The sequence below is a fragment of the Sinocyclocheilus anshuiensis genome, unplaced genomic scaffold (assembly GCF_001515605.1).
Source record: "Sinocyclocheilus anshuiensis isolate Anshui unplaced genomic scaffold, SAMN03320099.WGS_v1.1 scaffold1857, whole genome shotgun sequence".
In the NCBI taxonomy this organism is placed as follows: Eukaryota; Metazoa; Chordata; class Actinopteri; order Cypriniformes; family Cyprinidae; genus Sinocyclocheilus; species Sinocyclocheilus anshuiensis.
Genome location: NW_015540280.1, coordinates 313,451 through 330,976, shown reverse-complemented (window position 1 = coordinate 330,976; position 17,526 = coordinate 313,451). Strand labels below are relative to the sequence as shown.

Here is a 17,526-nt window from a genome sequence, read left to right as displayed (position 1 = left end):
GAACGTTTTATTTATTGTTAGCTTCCAGTTTTAAGGATTGTGATTCATTGAAATCGTCACTGAATCAAGTCACTAATAATATTCATTCATGGATTCATTCAGTGACTCATTCTATTGGGTTCATCATTACACCAGTAGGTGGCAACAGTGATTAAGTCATATCTTTCCTATATGATTCACTTCTGGTACTATAAAATATTAGCAGGACTCATGCACTATATTTGTCTTCCTAATTCATACAATAGGTTTATATGAAAACAGACCAATGTTATTATTTTCAAGATGCACTTAAGGTAAAAAAAACAACAACAACAAAAAACCTGACTTGAACCGTGACTTGATTCGGACTTTGTTGCAGAGATTTGTAAAAAACACAAGTCTTTTTTTGTATGGCTGATTTTGTCTTTAAACTTATGATAATAATGGGGTGCTACTGATAGCCTAAGTCAGAATACTGTATGCTAAAGGACATCATTATTATCTATTGTAAAGTTACATTAATACATGGATTTATAGTTTATGCCCTAGAGCAGACAGCAACACAAAAATATGAGTCATAGTCTAATAATGCAATAGTGTTCAGTATTGGGATTTTTCTATAAATGTATTGTATTTTTTAGAGCATTTAAAAAAAAAGGCACTTTAGAAAATTTGTTTTAATGTATTTGTATGAAATAAAGGTTTGTTAAATCTTGGGTATTTACGTCATTTTAAGATAAATGACATTCGTGTGCAAAGAAATGACATTGAGGTGGTTGTTTTGCAACAAAGTGAAAACAGTTCTGTTCGTAACAGTAGAACAGCTGGTGAAGAAGAGACAAGACAACACAAGAGACAGAGATATTGGGGGAAATGAAGAAAGGGAAAACACTTTACAGCTTTTTATGTGATGGCCATGGTTTCAGAAATTGCTGTGGGTGTAGGATGGCCTGGATGAGTTTTTGCTTAGGGCCCCCAGACGTCTAGGACTGGAATATAACCCCCACCCAAACAAGATGAGCAGCATAACTGAACGACAGTTCGAGCAGACACGAACTCCACAGTAAAGATTCCATATATTTTCACCTAGATTTGCCACCAGATCACAAAAAAAGTGAAGGCGCATTTATGATTCATAGGGGTGTCATTTGTATTCGTTTTTAGAAGATAAATTCAGGATGTGCTATTTACGGTCAAGCGTATTCAGTTGAGCCCTCTCCCATCTCTGCTCCACTGAAACCAACAAGGCGAGAAACAAGAATTCCCTCCACATTCTCTCTTTCTCTCTCTGAAACCTGCCCTGCAGCTGTTGTCCTGCCCTACACTAAAGCCAATGTTACAGATGAATATGGCATATATTAAATGGATCTTGAAGCTGTTGACCGTTATTTTAATATTGAATTGCGTGGTTTTGTTCTACTACAGGGAGCGTAACATCTCTGGGTAAGGAAGAGATTTGATCATATTTTATTACTACTGGTTTTGTGCTTCAGTGTGAAGAACTTTTGAAGAGGGTTATTTTAACAATTTCAGCTATTTTTTTGTCTTGTGGACTATATGTAAACATCTTTTATGTAAAATATCTTACTCAAGACAGTACTAAATAAAAAAATGATATGCATTTTGTATGATCTCTCTTATTCTGTTAAAATTATTCACATTTTCACAGATTCTGCAAGAAGTTCCCAAACTTTCGCATGCCACTGTGTATATATATATATATATATATATATATATATGTAAGATTGATAGATAGCTGAGGGACTTGGTAATATTTAGCGCTATTTCAGTCGTTTCTGTCACTTCAGCACGTCACACTGACAACTGAACTGTCGCAATTTGCGTATTTAGATGTGTTTTGTATTGTATTGTAGTATTCTTAACAATTCAACGGAAACAGTGCGCACAAAGCATTGAAAATAGATTTTAAAAATAATAAAAAGTAGTTGAAGATATTTAAAACCTTTTTGTATACATTTTTGTTAGTGGTGGTGGACAATAGCTTAATATAACATATATTTGACTTGATTTTTTTGTAAACTAATTAATCACACAGGTTTCTGTGATTATTTAGACTTAACATTAAAATTTGTAATCATAACCGTCCTTCAAAATATGAACAAATGATCAACTGTAACAGGCAATTGCACTGTCTAGTCAAACACATTGTGCATTTTATAGTTTGAGTAAAATGTAAACTATACCCCTTTGACATTTTTTTTTTCAAGGGCATAACTGGATGATTCACTGAATCTGGAGCTCTCAAATGAAGCCAAACCATTTTCAAAACTGCATTTAGCAGATCTAATATTGTTTGTTATTAATGTGGATTTTTTTTTTTTCATGAGAGATGAGACGAGAAATGATTTTTCCCAGTTTCTCTGCACAACAGTTCATCAGACATTTTCTGCCTAAACTCCAGCAAGGTTTTTTTATTATTTTTTTTATTAAACATAGAATACAAGAACTCATAGAGGTAACTCCAGCAAGGTGAGTCCAGCATTTCATGTAGGCTACATGCATTTTCAATACAGTCATGCAAATTATTCAGTTAAATGTTTTCATCATTTGACAGTACTGCATTCTATAGTTTGTTCTTGATGATCACTTGCTATAATTTATAGAAAATCAATGCTCTCTTTCTTTGTTAGCGTTCATTTTAGTACTGATATGAGCGTCTCTGAGAAAGTGATTGAGCTGCCCATACAAGTCCAGTGTCATCCAGAAGGAGGAATCTTCCTCACTGTCTGTCTGTTGGTCTTTCTCTCAGCTAAACATGATTGATTAATGGATTTATTCACGATATCAGACATCAACACAGCTGACTCTGTTCCAAAAGCCCTTGAGCTGCTTGCTGCTTCAAATCCACTATTCTCAAATCTCAGAGAAAATTCTGCAAGGAACCCATGGCAAAATTATTATTATGTTGATATTTTATTGTGTAAATCAGTAGGCTATATTTACATTTGCTGTTTTTATGGCTTTATATATATCTCCACGCAGGAGATTCGTTCAGACGGGATCTCTGTCCAATCGTCCCTCTCTAACATTTTTGTCTCATTTTTACTCGTTGACGAAAATGTCAATAGATTTTTTCTCAGTGTTTTTGTCATTCAAATAGTGTTTTTATTTCGTTATCGTCTCGTTTTCGTCTGGAGTCGATGAAAATCATGCCGAAAATTATTCGTCAACGAAATGAATACTGAGACCTACCGTACACTAGTTTATTTTTGTATTTTTTTAATGTGTGTACCTTCGTGTTGCGCTTTAACTTCAAACAGAACTACTATGTCTTTAAGTACACTTTGTAGAACATAACGCAGAACTTTGTACAGTCGAAACTGATTAATTGTTGATTCAAACCTCTTTCAGGAGTTGTCAGGGATCAGATATCAGTATGAAGTCTGGATGATTTAAAAGTTGAAGATGTACTGGACTGGTCAGAGCAGTGTGCGCATAAGGCTGGACAGGAGTAGCAGTCCCATATTCGATTTTGTTTAAGTTATTCATCTGCTCTGAGCTCAGAGCAGTTTATTTACAGAGATCTTTCGGGCCATTTCCCACCACAAGTAACCTATTTTGAGAGTTGGGTCACTCTCCCATTTTTTACTGTAGATGCCGCGTTTATTTTATACAACTTATAAGCAAGCACTCGAATATGCAGCTACAAGTTCAAGTTTGGTCCCTTTATCATGCTAAATGTCACTCTTGACTCATCATCAAGTCTCATCAGCACAAAGCAGCAAACTGATTCACAGGTCTCCCGCACACAACCCTGATTGGTTAAACTGAGCTGCAGTATTCAGCACCATAATTTGATGGTGTCAGTACTGAATAATACTGAGCTGTAATATTCAGTACTGACACCATCAAACTATGGTGCATAGATGGGACATTTACATGTAAGTGATTTGCAGTATTCTCATGAACAAAAAGTCAAATGTGACTATAGATTTACAACATTCTTAGTTCTCACTCATATGTGTGTGGTTCTCTTTGCATGCAAACAGCTGGATTCACATTCCATCATTCTGTCGTGAACACCTGAACATTCCACGATGTCACAATGAACACCGCCTGCACATTCAGACACAGTTCATGAATGTGATTCAGCTGTTTCTCAGATTACTGACGAACGATAACAACAAAGTTATGGGAATAATGGGAATTTTGCGCAAACTAATGTCAATGTGCTGCTGGGTAAGTAGCCCACCTGACCTAAATCACCAAGCGTTAATCTGGCAACTGACAATTAATCTTCATAATTAACTGAATTTCAAAAAAATAAATATCCACGTCACATTTCACGTTAAAAAAAGAAAGAAATTACATTTGGCCTACTTTTAGGATCTTGTGGACATTTTCATTACTGTAACACACGTATGCACATTATCCTACACAGACATATGTTTTAGCTTCGCCATAATTCCAAAAAAAATAAATACTACAAAGACGTATAAATACCCTATAATGAAAATATTTTTCATTATATTAATACGAAAACAAAAAGTACTGAGAATGACTTTTACAGCTGCAAAATAAAATCTTCATGGTGCTAAATACAGGCCTTCGTGCTTTTCTTCTTACTTTATTTCTTTTGTTTTTAGGGTGAAATATGATATTTATTGTTTTATCACATACCAAGCCTAAGTTTGAACTACTGTCACTTCTTTGCAGACTGAAAGTGATGATTCAGACTACTATGCACTACCATCAGACTGCTTTATGACCACATCACTCGAGGTAAAGTGTGTATTCGGTGCCCCCCTTGTTTTTCTGAAGAAACGTGGACATATGCGGCAGGGCGTCCCTGTGGTGCTCCTACAGATGGTGGAGTTTTTGGAACAATATGGTAAGAGAAGTATGAGTGTTTTTGAAAGTGTTCTTCTAAGAGTAGTTAGTTAAATTGCTAAATATATGTTGGGATTATTTGTACCATTTGAATTTGTGCATGTGTGTGTGTGTGTGTGAGTGTGTGTGTGTGTGTGTGTGTGCATGTTTATGTGGTTTATGAGGACACAAATTTGTATAATAACATGGGTATGACATAGGTATTACAACGAGAAGGTGCTTTATGAGGACATTTTCAGTGTCCCCGTAATTCAAAAGGCTTATAAATAATTCAGAATGAGTTTTTTTGAAAATCTAAAAATGCAGAAAGTTTCCTGTGAGGGGTAGGTTTAGGGGTAGGGTTGGTGTAGGGCAATAGAAAATACGGTTTGTACAGTATAAAAACCATTACGCCTATGGAGAGTCCCCATAAACCATAAAAACAAACCTGTGTGTGTGTGTGTGCGTGTTTGTGTGTTTAGGACTCCATCAGAGGGAATTATTCCGTGCCAGTGGATCAGAGGCACGGTGCAGCGAGTTGAAGAAAAGTCTGAATGGTGGCGAGTTTCAGTGTTTTGGCAGCGATGATGTCCATGCTGTGGCCTCTCTGCTGATTCTCTTCCTGAGAGAACTGCCTAATGGACTCATCCCATGGTGGAGTGCCAAATGGCTCTTGAGTGTCTATACAAGTACGTTCACACTCCAGATTATTTCTGTCTGCCTACACCTCCAAATCTCCAAATCGGACCAAATGTGTTTTGATTCTTTACTCTATCACGCAGAAACCAAAGGCAAGGTTTTGGACCTCAAGCGTGCGAAGAAGGTCCTGGAGAGTTTTGCACCCGAAATCTTCAACATCCTGTGCTTGCTTATTCACTTCCTGTCTCGTGTAGCTGCTCGTGGCCATATCAACCACATGACTTCAGCAGACTTGTCTGAAATCTTTGGACCCTGCATCTTTGCGTGAGTGGCCTATTTGTGTGTTTATATTGTTCGTGAAGCTTCAAACTTTTGCAAATCATTTGTTTTGAACCAGTGGTTCGGAGCGCGTATCAAACTGCCAAAGTCTTGTGATTTCTTAGATTGCAATGCATTAATTGACTTAGTATTCTCCTCTGAGGTAAGGGCTCCATTAAGTTCAGGCACTAAAAGAGAATCAACCTTAGGGAAGTTGACGTGCAAGAAATTGCTTCATTTCTGAAAATGTTTCATAATGTCAATGGCTTGAAGCTAGTGGTCAATCTCTGCGAACTCATGAACCAGTGGATTTTACCTGATCTCAGATCAGTTTTATAAATCTGTAGACATTTTTAATTACACATTTAAGGAAGAGTTGCTTATTGACCAAAATACTCCCTACAATTTAATAAAACAACACATTTTATACAGACAATTCATATTTAGTGGTACTAGATTATTGGTAAATTGCATTTAATAGATTACACGTTCAACAACACATTCGCAGTTGGTTTGTAAAAGGTGTTTTTATGCATGTTTAGCCTGAGTTTTCATCGCATTTACACAGTTTTGACCAGCATTTTGAGCACTTCAAAACAGTGAGTCATTTTGCAAAGCATTCGGTTCAGTTGATTCAACGTTTTGAAATGCTTAATTTCTCCCGTCACTGGTAGCCTATATGCTCTTTTGTATTTGTCAGTCTAATGAGGAAGAAGATCGCATGTTTTGTTAATAAATTGTTTTGAGTCGAGCATGAATTAGCTTTTTCAAATACCCTGAACAACTCTTGTGAAAATCCACCTTCAACATGTTTATTGGCTGTGTTTGCAGCGTTCGTGACAGCCGCATCAAACAAGTGGAAGAACAGCTGTGTATTTATCTCACACAGCAGCTAATAGACAATGTCACGCTCCTGCTTCCGAACACGTACCCTCCCAAACACACCAGTGCCACGCTGTCCACTGGTGACTGCCCTCCTGCTTCTCTGAGTGTGGGAGCAGCCCACAGGACACTGTTATCTGGGTTCTGCTTCAGCTGTCTCTCTGTTATCTGGTGAAAGCCCTACTTCAGAAGGACATTCAAAGCAGGACTGTACAACAAATCGGAAGCGCAGAAAAATGACCTCCAGGACATGACAAAAATAAATGAATGAATAAAATAACATCAGTACAATGATTAGTAGATTATTATGGATACTGTCCTTTAATCCAACACGGGAACATTAGTCACAATCAGGCAATGTTCTTGAAATTGATTGTTGAAGACAAGTGAATTTGTACACAAGCCCTACTTGATGACTAGAAACTTCAGTAGAGAAAAAAAGATTTCAATGAGTATATAAAAAATAAAATGAAAAAACACACACACACACACACACACACACACACACAAACACACACACACACACACCACACACAATATTTGGAATAATTTTCTTTTAAATAAGTATTTTATGCTCTCCAAGACTGTATTTATTTGATGAAAAATACAGTAAAACTGATATATTGTGAAATATTATTGGAATTTTAAATAACTTTTTTTTCTATTTGAATATATTCTAAAATGTTATTTATTCTTGTGATCAAAGCTGAATTTTCAGCATCATTACTCCAGTCTTCAGTGTCACAAGATCCTTTAGAAATCATTATAATATGCTGATTTGCTGCTCAACAAACAATTCAGATTATTATCAATGTTGAAAATAGTTAAGCTGATTAAGGGGGGGGGGGTACAATGCTGTTTCATGCATTCAGAGTTGTTTACACTGTTAAAGAGTTGGATTCTCATGCTAAGCATGGACAAAGTTTCAAAAAACAATTTGGACGTATGACGGAGTATTTCTGTGCTAAAAATCTTACACGTTTCGGAGAGTTTTTTTCGATCGTGGCTCTTCATGACGTAAACGAGGGTGGAACTCCTTATATGGGCATTTCTCCCGGAAGAATGCGCCTGCGCACGCATGGACCAGAGCAAGAGCAAGAGCACGCCCATCAACACGCTTCATCTGGCGGCAGCGCTGCACGGGACTCGCTCGGGAAGAATGTCTCTAAAGAAGTGTGCGTGTTTGTTGAGGAACGTTTTATAAACAAGGCCCAGTTCGACGCTGGATTAGCACATGGTTTGCTACTGAAAGAAGGAGCGGTGCCAGCTATAAAAGATCCCGGTCCTGATTCTGAATTTTTGTGAGTAGCTTATGTGGTACACTACAATTTAAAAGTTGTGCTGCAAGTTTTTTAAATAAATAAATTAATACTTTGTTCAACAAATCAATTAACCAAAAGTGACAGTAAAGACGTGTATAATTCTAAAATATTTCTGTTCCAAATAAATTATGTTCTTTTGAACTTTCTATTCATCAAAGTATTTTGAAAAACACCTATCATCGTTTCTTGAGCAGCAAATCAGCACATTACAATGATTTCTGAAGGATCTATTGTGATCGGTTCATAATTAGCCTAATTTGTAAAGGCTATATCATAAACAGTACAAAATAAGTTATATACAGTCAAATACAGTGCAATTCAACTGGCAAATAAAAGTATATAAATTATATATTAATTATTTATTGCAAATAAAGTATAATTAGTGTAAAAGGTGTAAAAATGACAAAATCTTTCCAAGTGTTTGCTGTCCATATAACAGTTGCAGATCAGATGGAAAGCTGCCCTTACGAAAAATAACCATGCTTTTACTACAAATAATAATAAATAAAAAAATATCGTTACTATAGTTAAAGGGGTCATATGATGCTGCTAAAAAGAACATTATTTTGTGTATTTGGTGTAATGAAATGTGTTTATGCGGTTTAAGGTTAAAAAAACACATTATTTTCCATTGGGTGGCGTTATGCAAATCTTCCCACATAGTGATGTAGATATGTGGGGGCGTGTTAGAACGAGCCGTTTTAGGTAGGCGTGGCTGACTCTGAACTTTTATAAAGAATATCTCTTTGGATTTGAGACTTTAGTCTTTGCAACTTTACAGATCTTCTTTATGCACCAAGAGCTTGTAACACTCCAAAGAGAAAGGAAACATTGAAATCGCATCATATGACCCCTTTAAACCATGGTAACCACAAATTAAGCATGGTTTTGCTAGACTAACCATAGTTTAACCACGGTATTTGTAGTAAAACTATACAAATGGTAATCAATACCATGGTCACTACACTTTTACTACAATAAACCACCACGGTTAATTTTCATAAGGGTTCAGATCTCAGCGTGATTTTGGTGTTGTTGTTGTTATTATTTATTGAATCTATCCCCCCCCCCTAATTAGTTCCTGACGTACAAATGAAAATGCGCCCACAGACTCTGTATAAAAGGATTCAGAAATCATTATCAGTGCGAAACTGTGATTGCTTCATCCGCTCGAGCGCTGAGAAAAGCAACAGATAGCACGTGACCTCGCCGCGAGACACGTTTACAAGTTCGTTGTTACCTGAACAATAACACAGAGAAAGCTTTAACAGTCATTTCACCGAAATAACAGTGCATCTGCCAACAACAGGGCACCTAGCGCCGCCCCTCGCCACCGCGCCACAGCCTCCAGCTTGAGTCTCAGAGCGAGCCTTGTTGGGAACGCTTCGTGAACTGAACGCCAAGCTGCGTTCAGACATGCGCAGAGAGGACTGGCACTGCGGAACGGGCGTGGTTTGAATCCCATCTAAAAACCCCGTACAATAACAACAGCCAAACCGTTCCAATACCAGCAACAGACGTAAATTACAATAAGCGCTTTACGATAAACAGTAAGGTTACTGCGCGAGTGACAGCGGCGGACCGAGCATGTCTGCACACGGTACAAGTGCATCTCTTTATAATTCGCATTAAACGCTTCACTTGATATTGGCTCAACATAATACATCAACTTATGTGTTTTTGGTTATGTCTTTATGTTTTCCTCGCTTTTTTAAAAGAGAAGCAGCTTTATACTCGCTGTGCGTTTATTCATCACGCCGTGCATCGTTTACTGCGCAGTGAACGCTCAAGAGAACGGACGGAAGAGGGAACTAGTGTCGGCTGTTTTGACGGAACGCTTCGCATTGTCTGTCAGACACCGAATACCTCTTACACATGACATTTGCATGGTACTAAACGAGACTTTAACTATCACGTACACGTCTAAAAGCAGGTCTGTTGTATTAACCATGATAGTAACGTTAACGTTATCAGATGCTGGTTATTTTTAATACTATGAAACTAAATGTTTGCCATGTTAATACCATGGTACATGGTAATTAGTATTGCATGGTGTTGCTCCAATGTACTTCAAAAATAACAGTACTAAACTTACTGTATTTAAGTACCGTGATACTAAAAGGTACTGAAAATAATAACAAGATACTGCCATGGTGCATGTCCAGACGCCTTTATTATTATTATTATTATTATTTGAGCTAATATTGCCTCAACACCATTTGTGTACTTCATTCATAACAAGATTGTACAACAGGTTAAGTCACTACAAATACACAGTTTATACAGAATAGAAAGTTCAAAATAGCTGAATTTATTTGAAATCTTTTGTAACATTGTCTATACTGTCACTTTTTGATCAATTTAGTGTCCTTGCTGAATGAAAGTATTAATCTATCAAGACAGACAGACAGACAGATAGATAGATAGATAGAGACAGACAGATAGATAGATAGATAGATAGAGACAGACAGACAGACAGACAGATAGATAGATAGAGACAGACAGACAGATAGATAGATATAGATAGACAGATAGATAGAGACAGATAGACAGACAGACAGACAGACAGACAGATAGATAGAGACAGATAGACAGACAGATAGACAGATAGATAGAGACAGATAGACAGACAGATAGACAGAAAGACAGATAGACAGATAGATAGAGACAGACAGACAGATAGATAGAGACAGATAGAGAGACAGACAGATAGACAGATAGATAGATAGATAGAGACAGACAGATAGATATAGATAGACAGCTAGATAGAGACAGATAGACAGACAGACAGACAGATAGATATAGATAGACAGATAGATAGAGACAGACAGATAGACAGACAGATAGATAGAGACAGACAGACAGAGACAGAGAGAGACAGACAGATAGATAGAGAGACAGACAGACAGATAGACAGATAGATAGATAGATAGATAGATAGATAGATAGATAGGTGTATGGATGGATACCTCGATAGCTCAGTTTGTGTGTAATTATCAAAATTAAACTGTAACTACAGCGTTGGCACAGTAAACTAATCCACACATACCCGTGGTCTCTGCCTCCAGTGAACAGGGACAGAAGTGTTTTGTGCGGTTTGAAGGCTGAGGCAGAAGAGGACAGCATAGAGAGCATGGACAATGACAGCACGCCGCTGATGAGATCCAGAGGCCCCAGTCCCCTCGGTGACAGTATGGTAGAGTATCACACAGTGCACTTTCATAGTTAGTGGAGAGGAATACAACAGGGCTGCTCGGGATCGTAAGTAGACCATCTGTGGCAGTCGGTTTAACACGTGTTAAATGTATATATTTACATGTAAACACAAACACAATTTATAGAGTAAATAGTCATTTAAAATGTTCCCACAAATTGGTTGTTTTCTTTATACAAGTCTTTTTACTCTCTAATAAGAGAGTAATAATATATGTGGGTTCGGTTTTGTTGGTAATTTGACAGCGAATGCAGGCATGAAATGGTCAATGCTGTCTATTTTCTGCTAGATGTCTGATAAAGTTCTTATTAATGAAGTCACACATGAAATACCACATAATTCACACGAGGTGATGGCTCTTCACAAACATACTTCATTCCTATAATGAATATTGGCTTCAGTAAATTGCCGTAATATCTTGTTTTTATTTTTGACAACTTTGTTGTTGTGCATGAAGGCAGAGAGTGTCATTTCGACTGAGATATACGGAGCTGATTTGCAAAGAACTCTGGGAGAGATTCTTGCATACTGTCAGGTAATGATGAGGCAGTTGATCCTGCCTGTTATGGTTAACCTTGAGTTGTTGTTTTTTGCATTAAAGCTCAGTATGAGATTTAAAGTCTGGTTTCGTTGTTCAGGTTACATATGGAGCCATTCTGAAACTCGATGAGAAGTTTGAGATGCTCCAGGCGAAGGTAGCAAGCATCCAGACCAGTCATCAGAATCCAGCTGTCCACTCTCAGGTAAAAGTAACACAACTCGCATATTACAATATGAACAAGTACATTACAGTTACAATTAACAGTTACATTTGTATGTATGTGCTAAATGGTTCATGAACTGCCTTTTTTATTAATTTTTACTGTTCTCTGAGGTCCCCTTATAATGTTATCAAGATTTCTACATCGAAAAACATCATAATTTAGAAGTAATAGGCTATTTTCTGTCCTGTTTTGACCCCCCTCATCACTGTTTGAATAGACCTGGTGGATTATAGACTCGGAAGTAAACGCCCACTGCTATGATTGGCTAACAGTTGTGTATGTTTGACGGTCTACATCCTTCATAGATGGACACAGCTGTGATTTAGGCAAAAACGCATAAATACTCAGTACATATCAAACGATCTGTAATAACAGACAGAGCAATAGTGATCACATAATGAAAACGTGTGTTGCGTTACATTACTGTTGGATCCAATATAGTCGGCACAGCATCGTCTTTTAGTCTCAATCTTTCTGAAAATCCCGCGCCGAATTGTGCTTTGTTTGTAAACGAATCCGTAGTAAAATGAAGTTGGACTAAGTTCTTACTGACACGGTCTGAAACATTAAAAATAAAGTTCATCCACTCTTTCACAGTCTGGATCTTCATTAAAAATAAAGTTCATCCACTTTTTCCTAATGTTAGGATCAGAAGTAAGGCAATGGAAAGACTGTTTTTCCACAACTTGGCACTGCACAGCATCTTGTTGTCTTCAGATCATCAGCTCATCAGCTCAGCTCCAACAATGAGCTAACCAATCAGAGCCCATCGCCTATTTCTGAGGGAGGGGCTTCATAAAAGTAGGAACTCATCAGAGCGTTTATCAGAGAAGGGACAGAGAGGTGTAGAATAAAGGTAAATTATGTGAAAAATAACACGTTTTTTTTTTTTTAACGAAGCGTTAACACGTTAGACTGCACCCCATAAACACAATCAAGCCTAGAAAAAAAACAGTCCACCACCCCTCTAACATATATAAAAAATACTCAAAGTGCCACACAATTTAACCAGGTGAACTCATGCAGATAACACTTGTAAGAATCCACCCACTGGCCCAAAAAAGCGAAGTCCAGCGGCCTGGTTGAAGGTTTAATGCGTGTTCAGTCTTTTATTTGTGCCTCTGAATTTATCAGGATTTAGTTTCAATTTTAGTCTAGCTCCGTGTTCAATCTGACTCCAATTTCAAGTGATCATCAAATTTAGGCAAGTTTCTAATTAAAAACTGAGCACAAATGTCTATTATGTATTAATTTAGATATTTGATTATTCCGAACATCCCGTACTTTCAATTATTCGTTCATTAGGGACCCGGTATCGCACAGAGAACTTACGCCGGCCGGTCGCATCCTCACGGACACAAACTCGTCAGTTCTGGTCTAGACAGAGGATGCAGGGTAAATATCTACCTTTAAGTCGGCCGCGCTCTGCTTGCTCCAACAAAAAATGAACTTTTCCACGACATTCTAATTTATTGAGATGCACCTGTATGTATTATGCCAATTACATAGTCAATTCAAAGATATTAAATCAATACAAGACATCAAATCCTCAAAGATGAATCTAAGAGTAAAAAATGCATTCCTGACCTTGGAAAATACACAATATGGAGTGCAGAGACACACACCACACTACGGGCTTTCTGGCTACAGAATCGCCAAGTAATGTTTTGCCACTTCACTTATATACCCAGACCAGAAAAAAGAAATCTTCAAATCAGTTGTAAAAACATAAAAGACCTTTTGGCTTGTTAGGATCTCGTAACCCAAAAGGTCACACACCTAGTTTTGGGGATGCAAACAAATGGTTATCAAAGATCTTTATTGTTGTGTATGGTTGATGCATAAATACTCAGTACATATCAAACGATCTGTAATAACAGACAGAGCAATAGTGAGCACATAATAAAAACAGTTACTCACACTGCGACATTACTGTCTGATCCAATATATTCAGCACAGCATCGTCTTTTAGTTTCAATCTTTCTGAAAATTACAATGTTGAATTGTGCCTTGTTTGTAAACGAATCCGCGGTCAAACGAAGTGAACAAAGGACCGAGTTCTTACTGACACGGTCTAGATCTTCATTTAAAATACTTCATTAAAAAAAAAGTTCATTCCTAACGTTGGGATCAGAAGGAAGGCAACACAAACACTGTTTTTCCACAGTTTGGCACTGAACAGCGTCTTGTCTTGGAGCATCTTTATCGTTTGGTTTCTGCGTAAACCTGCGTGTTCGCCTCTATCGTAAACACTACATGCACGAATCGGTGGGCAGGGCTAAAAAGGCAGGGATGTAGAATTGGTGGGCGGGGCTAAACAGGCAGTGACGTAGAATCGGTGGGTGGGGCTAAACAGGCAGTGACGTAGAATCGGTGGGTGGGGCTAAACGTCACGGACACTACGTCCATGTTTTTATACAGTCTATGGGCTAAACAGGCAGTGATGTTGAAGCAGGCGTTGTCTTCTGCGGAGGCGGTGCTTATCCACACTATTACATCATAGAGGCGTACATTCCACAAGCTGTTGTTTTGGCAGACTGCCTTTAATATAAGCTGTTTTTAGAATAACTAGAAAGTTTTGATTCCTGAAATTTACAGGATGTTTTTATAGCACAATGACCTTTGAAGGGATGAAGGGAATTTTGGATTCTCAGTTCGTGACCCCTTTAAATAAACTTGTGGTAGTGACTACTGAATCAATTGAATTGAACATTTTATAATTAATAATTAATATTAATAATAATAAATATAAATAATTAATGTTTGAATATCTAATTTTCTATATGGAATTTAAATGGATGCAAACCAAAAGATTATTCATAGCATTATTAGTATTATATAGTTTGATTTTCATTAATATATGACCACATTAGTTGAATACTGTGTTTTTTTTTCTCTCAGCTTTAGTTATTTAAGAACTTCATGCTAAACTAAATGAAAATGAGAAATGTTGCCTTGGCAACTAGCTGAAATAAATTTAATTTCAGTTAAAGTTTATTTTAAGTAATTATTTTATTTAACTTTTTTAAATAGTTTTAGTTAACTATAATCCTGCACCTAAGAAAAAAAAATCTGTTTTTACCATAATTTAACTTTCTCCTTCACTTTCTTCCTCTCATTTTAGAGGATGTACTTGTCATCCAGCTACAGAGACAGCTGCCAGGCCAAGTCTGAAACCTTGATCGGTTCTGAAGCGTCTATGCCCCACCTCGTTCATATTTCCTCTACGTCTCCCCTTCCGTCTGTGGAGAGCAGGAAACCTCCTACACTCTCCCCCGGCCCAGAGGTGCCCAGCCCTCCTCGACTTTTTATCCAGAGCCAGTCCCGCATCTCCGTCAAGACCACTGCGCCAACACACACAACACAAGAAGCTTTCAGCAGGAATAAAATGAGTCTAATGCAGCATCTTGAGCGGGTGAAGAGACCAGCTGAAATAAGCTCAGAGATCAGTGACCGTGCTTCAACTGCAGATCTGACGAATACGAGTAAGAGTCTTGTTCCTTTAAAACAAGAGAAATTTACTTAGTTGGGAAGAATAACATCCTGCACTTGCTTTCAGAGAGTATAGTTAAGTATAAAGCAATAGTTCACACAAAAATTTAAATCACCCTAAGGCCATTTAAGATGTAGATGAGTTTGTTTCTTCATCAGATTTGGAGAAATGTAGCATTGCATCACTTGCTAAGCAATGGATGCTCTGCAGTGAATGGGTGCCGTCAGAATGAGAGTCCAAACAGCTGATAAAAACATCACAATAATAAGAAACAGACATTTTAACTTTAAACGTCTGGTCAACCTCGCTTTTCAGACCGATGAGCTTTGTAAAAATCGACGCGTTTCAGAAAGGCAGGGCATAGAGGAGAAACAATAATGTACAGTATGTGGAAAATAATGTGTTTTTTGAACCTTAAACCGCATAAACACATTTCATTACACCAAATACACAAAATAATGTTATTTTCAGCAGCATCATATGACCCCTTTAACTCAGCATCAATGTTTCATGGTTGGTAAAGCATTGAAGGGTTGGATAATCACATATGGTGCCATGTAAACATCACACGGGCTGATGATTAACACTGGCTTATGGAAAGAGAACATAAGCCATTGTCACCTTATCTAAGCCTTTAAGTCAGCATCAGGAAAACTGATCTGTTCATCAGATTGTGGCACGCTTTTCTATTTTAGTCTTTCAGTGAAAGCGCTGCTACTTTTAGAGTTGACAAACCGCCTTCTCGATCAGTTCTCAGACTCAAGCGCTCATTCATTTCACGCATTTGTTGTATTGACTCTATCTGTCTGTCCCAGACTAAATTAAATGAATAGTTCATCATAAAATAAAAACAGGCTGAAAATGTACTCACCCTCAGGCCATTCAAGATATAGATGAGTTTATTTCTTCTTCGGCACAGATTTGGAGAGATTTAACATTACATCACTTGCTCACCACTGGATCCTTTGCAGTGAATGGGTACCGTCAGAATGAGAGTCCAAACAGCTGATAAAAACATCACAATAATAAGAAACAGACATTTTAACTTTAAACGTCTGGTCAAAATCCATAACCATAATACATAATAAAGCTTCCTTCAGTGAAAAAGTCCTCTCACATTAAAATCCACCCGCATACTTGTTTAGAACAGTTTTAGACTATTGTTTGCTCATAAACAGTGCTTGATCTGTGCATATTTCTCTCCTGACAACTTATCAATGCAGAAAGCAATATTATGGATAGAGTACACATATTTTAGCCAGAAGCAAAGTTTGAAGCTAAAAACATGTAGCTTTTCACTTCTCAAGACGTTAACTGATGGACTGGAGTGGTGTGGATTATTGTGATGTTTTTATCAGCTGTTTGGACTCTCATTCTGACGGCACCCATTCACTGCAGAGCATCCATTGCTGAGACAGTGATGCAATGCTACATTTCTCCAAATCTGATGAAGAAACAAACTCATCTACATCTTGGATGGCCTGAGAGCAAGGACATTGTCAGCTAATTTTCATTTTGGGTAATCCGTTACTATAAGGCTAAAACTCACTAAATTGCTAGTGAATGATTTTAATCCAGAACAATGATCCATGCAGCAATAATTTATATTAATGCTGCCATTTGTGTCTGTTTCTGCTCCTGTAGGTTGTCTGGGCGGCTCTGACAGGAAGGTGTTCCTCTCAAACTGTATCCTACAGAGGGCTGGGAAAATGGCACGACCCAGTGCGGCGGTGCGGTACCTGTCGAGAAACATCTTCACAGCGGAGGAACTCTCTCAAAGCAGCACCACTGGAAACACAAAGAGACGCCTAAAGAGACTCGACCCAAACAAGATCGGTGCCATCAGAGGTGAGCTGGACGGATATTTGAGAACTGGATGATTTTCTGTATGATGTGCCTTTTCTGTCGTTTTTACACATTTAAACAATTTGATTTAAAGGGGTCATATGATGCGATTTCAATTTTTCCTTTCTCGTTGGAGTGTTACAAGCTCTTGGTGCATAAAGAAGATCAGTAAAGTTGCAAACACTAAAGTCTCAAATCCAAAGAGATATTCTTTATAAAAGTTAAGAGTCAACCACGCCT

The 17,526-nt window shown here is 37.6% G+C and overlaps 1 protein-coding gene across 3 annotated transcripts in view; it reads left to right on the top strand.

Annotated features, from left to right (window-relative positions):
- The first annotated feature begins 9,403 nt into the window (after window positions 1–9,403).
- LOC107687294 (BEN domain-containing protein 2) overlaps window positions 9,404–17,526 on the top strand; it is an 11,089-nt gene continuing 2,966 nt past the window's right edge. Inside the window, exons 1-7 of one of the 3 annotated variants that reach the window (XM_016484570.1) lie at window positions 9,404–9,570; window positions 11,039–11,166; window positions 11,474–11,533; window positions 11,642–11,719; window positions 11,823–11,927; window positions 15,073–15,433; window positions 17,086–17,289. In XM_016484570.1, the coding sequence (XP_016340056.1) occupies window positions 9,558–9,570; window positions 11,039–11,166; window positions 11,474–11,533; window positions 11,642–11,719; window positions 11,823–11,927; window positions 15,073–15,433; window positions 17,086–17,289 (949 nt within the window). In that variant the 5' untranslated portion in view covers window positions 9,404–9,557. Of the gene's footprint in view, window positions 9,571–11,038; window positions 11,167–11,429; window positions 11,534–11,641; window positions 11,720–11,822; window positions 11,928–15,072; window positions 15,434–17,085; window positions 17,290–17,526 lie in introns of those variants that run through there. The other 2 variants (XM_016484571.1, XM_016484572.1) reach the window with 2 other exon arrangements.